Here is a 6000-nt window from a genome sequence, read left to right on the forward strand (position 1 = left end):
ACCCGCCCAGGTGAGACCAGGACCCGCCCAGGTGAGACCAGGACCCGCCCAGACCAGGACTGAACCAGGTGAGACCAGGACCTGCCCAGGTGAGACCAGGACCCGCCCAGACCAGGACTGAACCAGGTGAGGCCAGGACTGAACCAGGTGAGACCAGGACCCGCCCAGACCAGGACTGAACCAGGTGAGACCAGGACTGAACCAGGTGAGACCAGGACCCGCCCAGACCAGGACTGAACCAGGTGAGGCCAGGACCCGCCCAGACCAGGACTGAACCAGGTGAGACCAGGACTGAACCAGGTGAGACCAGGACCCGCCCAGACCAGGACTGAACCAGGTGAGACCAGGACCTGCCCAGGTGAGACCAGGACCCGCCCAGACCAGGACTGAACCAGGTGAGACCAGGACCCGCCCAGACCAGGACTGAACCAGGTGAGACCAGGACTAGACCAGGTGAGACCAGGACCCGCCCAGACCAGGACTGAACCAGGTGAGGCCAGGACCCGCCCAGACCAGGACTGAACCAGGTGAGACCAGGACCCGCCCAGACCAGGACTTGCCCAGGTGAGACCAGGACTTGCCCAGGTGAGACCAGGACCCGCCCAGGTGAGACCAGGACCCGCCCAGACCAGGACCTGCCCAGGTGAGACCAGGACCCGCCCAGACCAGGACTGAACCAGGTGAGGCCAGGACTGAACCAGGTGAGACCAGGACCCGCCCAGACCAGGACTGAACCAGGTGAGACCAGGACTGAACCAGGTGAGACCAGGACCCGCCCAGACCAGGACTGAACCAGGTGAGGCCAGGACCCGCCCAGACCAGGACTGAACCAGGTGAGACCAGGACTGAACCAGGTGAGACCAGGACCCGCCCAGACCAGGACTGAACCAGGTGAGACCAGGACCTGCCCAGGTGAGACCAGGACCCGCCCAGACCAGGACTGAACCAGGTGAGACCAGGACCCGCCCAGGTGAGACCAGGACCCGCCCAGGTGAGACCAGGACTGAACCAGGTGAGACCAGGACCCGCCCAGACCAGGACTGAACCAGGTGAGGCCAGGACCCGCCCAGACCAGGACTGAACCAGGTGAGACCAGGACCCGCCCAGACCAGGACTGAACCAGGTGAGACCAGGACCCGCCCAGGTGAGACCAGGACCCGCCCAGGTGAGACCAGGACCCGCCCAGACCAGGACTGAACCAGGTGAGACTAGGACCTGCCCAGGTGAGACCAGGACCCGCCCAGACCAGGACTGAACCAGGTGAGGCCAGGACTGAACCAGGTGAGACCAGGACCCGCCCAGGTGAGACCAGGACTGAACCAGGTGAGACCAGGACCCGCCCAGACCAGGACCCGCCCAGGTGAGACCAGGACTGAACCAGGTGAGACCAGGACCCGCCCAGACCAGGACTGAACCAGGTGAGGCCAGGACCCGCCCAGACCAGGACTGAACCAGGTGAGACCAGGACCCGCCCAGACCAGGACTGAACCAGGTGAGACCAGGACCCGCCCAGGTGAGACCAGGACCCGCCCAGGTGAGACCAGGACCCGCCCAGACCAGGACTGAACCAGGTGAGACTAGGACCTGCCCAGGTGAGACCAGGACCCGCCCAGACCAGGACTGAACCAGGTGAGGCCAGGACTGAACCAGGTGAGACCAGGACCCGCCCAGACCAGGACTGAACCAGGTGAGACCAGGACTGAACCAGGTGAGACCAGGACCCGCCCAGACCAGGACTGAACCAGGTGAGGCCAGGACCCGCCCAGACCAGGACTGAACCAGGTGAGACCAGGACTGAACCAGGTGAGACCAGGACCCGCCCAGACCAGGACTGAACCAGGTGAGACCAGGACCTGCCCAGGTGAGACCAGGACCCGCCCAGACCAGGACTGAACCAGGTGAGACCAGGACCCGCCCAGACCAGGACTGAACCAGGTGAGACCAGGACTAGACCAGGTGAGACCAGGACCCGCCCAGACCAGGACTGAACCAGGTGAGGCCAGGACCCGCCCAGACCAGGACTGAACCAGGTGAGACCAGGACCCGCCCAGACCAGGACTGAACCAGGTGAGACCAGGACCCGCCCAGGTGAGACCAGGACCCGCCCAGGTGAGACCAGGACCCGCCCAGACCAGGACCTGCCCAGGTGAGACCAGGACCCGCCCAGACCAGGACTGAACCAGGTGAGGCCAGGACTGAACCAGGTGAGACCAGGACCCGCCCAGACCAGGACTGAACCAGGTGAGACCAGGACTGAACCAGGTGAGACCAGGACCCGCCCAGACCAGGACTGAACCAGGTGAGGCCAGGACCCGCCCAGACCAGGACTGAACCAGGTGAGACCAGGACTGAACCAGGTGAGACCAGGACCCGCCCAGACCAGGACTGAACCAGGTGAGACCAGGACCTGCCCAGGTGAGACCAGGACCCGCCCAGACCAGGACTGAACCAGGTGAGACCAGGACCCGCCCAGGTGAGACCAGGACCCGCCCAGGTGAGACCAGGACTGAACCAGGTGAGACCAGGACCCGCCCAGACCAGGACCCGCCCAGGTGAGACCAGGACTGAACCAGGTGAGACCAGGACCTGCCCAGACCAGGACCCGCCCAGGTGAGACCAGGACTGAACCAGGTGAGACCAGGACTGAACCAGGTGAGACCAGCACCCGACCAGGTCTAGACCAGGACTAGACCAGGACTAGACCAGGTCTAGACCAGGACTAGACCATGATTAAAGAGGTTACCGTCTCCATGGTAACAGAGCAGACTCCCTTTAAACCCACATGACCCTGGCTGTTTCCCATGATGCATTGCTGTCATGTGCCCAGGCGCCTCTGCCCGCCCTCGCCGCTCTCTGCCCTGGCGCTGCACCGACTGCGCCCGCCTTCCTCCGCCGCATGGGCGGAGTTTCTCAACGCCTCGGCCAATGGGAAGATAGAACGCGACTTCGCTCTGTTAACGCTCACAGACGGAGAACAGCGAGAACTGTACGAGGCTGCGCGCATCATCCAGACGGCGTTCAGGAGATACAAGGTACTGGACCCGGACTGGACCCGGACTGGACACGGACTGGACACGGACTGGACACGGACTAGACCTGGACTAGACCCGGACTGGACCTGGACTGGACACGGACTGGACACGGACTAGACCTGGACTAGACCCGGACTGGACCTGGACTGGACACGGACTGGACACGGACTAGACCTGGACTAGACCCGGACTGGACCTGGACTGGACACGGACTGGACCCGGACTGGACCCGGACTGGACACGGACTGGACCCGGACTGGACACGGACTGGACCTGGACTAACCTTTGGTGTGTTTCAGGGTCGACGGCTGAAGGAGCAGCAGGACATGGCAGCTGCAGTGATCCAGAGGTGTTACCGCAAATACAAACAGGTAACAGGACCGAACCAGGACTGAACCAGGACTGAACCAGGACTGAACCAGGACCGAACCAGGACTGAACCAGGACTGAACCAGGACTGAACCAGGACCGAACCAGGACCGAACCAGGACTGAACCAGGACTAAACCAGGTCTGAACCAGGTCTGAACCAGGACTACAGGTGTGAGATGAGACTAACCTTTACTCTGTGGTACTGAGGCTTTCATCACATTAGAACTGAGTTAAAGCCCCACTGTGGAACATGTCAGAGCTTTAAGTTTGTTTGTTTTTGCTGTAACCTGTACTAACCTGCTCTCACCTGTCTCACCTGTCTGAAGCTTACCTGGATCGCCCTCAAGGTAATGTCTTTGTGCTGTGGGCGTGTCTCTAGATCTGACCCCTCCCCCTCTGTGTGTGTCTGTGTGTGTCTGTGTGTGTCTGTGTGTGTCTGTGTGTGTCTGTGTGTGTCTGTGTGTGTCGGTGTGTGTCTGTGTGTGTCTGTGTGTGCGGTCGATACTGAGGGAGGGCATCTGACACACAGCTGTCTGTAGTTCACAGTAGGCTCTTTAAACGTGTCGTGTTCCTCAGTTGTTAATGGTAGAACGTGTTCCTTCCTCAGTACGCGCTGTACAAAAAGATGACGCAGGCGGCCATCTTGATCCAGTCCAAGTTCCGCTCGTACTACGAACAGAAGAGGTTCCAACAGAGTCGTCGCGCCGCAGTCCTGATTCAGCAGTACTACAGGAGCTACAAGGAGTACGAGAGGAAGCAGAGGGCGGCCAGCAACAGGTACTGGACCGGACCGGACTGGACCGGGGCCTGACCGGGACCGGACCGGGGCCTGACTGAAGTGTCTTTTTTCAGGGGCTCTTTTCTGACAAAGAAACAGGACCAAGCGGCTCGAAAGATCATGAGGTTCCTGCGCCGCTGCAGACACAGGTCAGACACATTTACACCAGAGTGGACCGAATCTGACCAAACTGTGACCAAACTGTCCCCCACCCCACAACCGGGTCTACACCGGGTCTACACCGGGTCTACACCGGGTCTACACCGGGTCTAAATCGGGTCTAAACCGGGTCTAAACCGGGTCTACACCGGGTCTACACCGGGTCTACACCGGGTCTAAGTCTTGTTTCGTGTTTTCCAGGATAAAGGAGCTGAAGCAGAGTCGGGAGCTGGAGCGTCGAGGACTCACCACTTAAACATTTCACTGAAAATCTCACTTTAAAAACAGAATCTGACCCCAGTGAACCACTGTGTCCAGAGCTCTGCTGACCCCTCTGACCCCTCTGCCCCCTCTGACCACTGCACACTACTGCAAGAGTACTGCAAGAGTACTGCAAGAGTACTGCTACAGTACCACCAAAGCACTGCTAATACACTGCCACTGAGAGAATCAGAGAAATCTGGGGACACTGGGTTTAGTCCTGGTTTAGTCCTGGTTTAGTCCTGGTTTAGTCCTGGTTTAGTCCTGGTTTAGTCCTGGTTTAGTCCTGGTTTAGTCCTCAGACTTTATATGGGAACAAATCTAAACTCTACAAACAAGTTGCTCCCCCTCTGGACTAAACCGGGACTAAACCAGGACTAAACCGGGACTAAACCGGGACTAAACCAGGACTAAACCAGGACTAAACCGGGTCTGACACAGCGGGTGCCACAGTTGCCCCGGGGCAGACCACAGAGGCCCTCACACAGACGAGGGGAGGTGTCTTGCCTAAGGACACCTCAGCAGTACAGGAGCTGGTGTCGGGAGTTGAACCTCAGAGCTTGCGGTGAGAGGGAGTTTGTGGGCGGGGCCTGAGCCGCATATTCTTCTTCAAATAGTTTATTTGTTTATTTATTTATTATTCTAAAGCATGAGCCGGTCATGTGACTCTGTGCGACCGTGTGATTGGACGCTGCCAGTCTTAACGCCCAATGAGCTTTATGTTTGTACTTTGGCCTGAACCAATTGGCTTTCAGGATTTGCACCATGTGATTTTACGGCCCCGAGGGGTCATGTGACTCCCACCTGGCTCCTGATTGGTGGGTTTGAATCATGTGACTGGTGTTTTTACTGTAACGAGCATGAGCTTAATAACAGCGCCGCCTTTCACTCTTTCACTCCTTTCTCTCCTCCCTTTTCCCCTCCTTCTCTGAGGAGGAAGAGAAGGAGCTCCTCTCCTCCTCATCTCCCTTCTTCTCTTGCTCCTCTCTCTCCTCTCTTCTCCTCTCCCTCTCTCCTCCCTCTTTCTCTCCTCTCTCCTCCCTCTTTCTCTCCTCTCTCCTTCCTCTTTCTCCTCTCCCTCTTTCTCTCCTCTTCCTCTCTTCTCTTCTCCCTCTTTCTCCTCCCTCGTTCTCCCTCTTTCTCTTCCCTCGTTCTCCTCCCTCTTTCTCTTTGTTCTGTTGCAGTGAAGCTTTTGCATGACTTTATATCAAATACATTTAAATAAATGTTTAAATATAAATAATAAAATGTTGTTTGCTACGATCCGTCTGAGACTGATGTGTCATAAGGCCCCGGGGGGAGGGGCCCAGGGGGGACAGGGGCCCGGGGGGACAGGGGCCCGGGGGGGAGGGTCTGATGAGTGAGAGGGTCGTGTCCCTGTGACTTTGGGTCGGGGTCT

The 6000-nt window shown here is 58.8% G+C and overlaps 1 protein-coding gene across 1 annotated transcript in view; it reads left to right on the forward strand.

The window, feature by feature from the left end:
* The window catches only part of camta2 (calmodulin binding transcription activator 2), a 30145-nt gene extending 24379 nt beyond the window's left edge, over positions 1–5766 (forward strand). The window contains exons 22-26 of the mRNA XM_055229117.1: positions 2828–3032; positions 3332–3403; positions 4011–4180; positions 4256–4330; positions 4542–5766. Of these exons, the coding sequence (XP_055085092.1) occupies positions 2828–3032; positions 3332–3403; positions 4011–4180; positions 4256–4330; positions 4542–4596 (577 nt within the window). The 3' untranslated portion in view covers positions 4597–5766. The remainder of the gene's footprint in view (positions 1–2827; positions 3033–3331; positions 3404–4010; positions 4181–4255; positions 4331–4541) is intronic.
* The last annotated feature ends 234 nt before the right edge of the window (positions 5767–6000 follow it).

The sequence above is a fragment of the Periophthalmus magnuspinnatus genome, chromosome 18 (assembly GCF_009829125.3).
Source record: "Periophthalmus magnuspinnatus isolate fPerMag1 chromosome 18, fPerMag1.2.pri, whole genome shotgun sequence".
Lineage (NCBI taxonomy): Eukaryota > Metazoa > Chordata > Actinopteri > Gobiiformes > Gobiidae > Periophthalmus > Periophthalmus magnuspinnatus.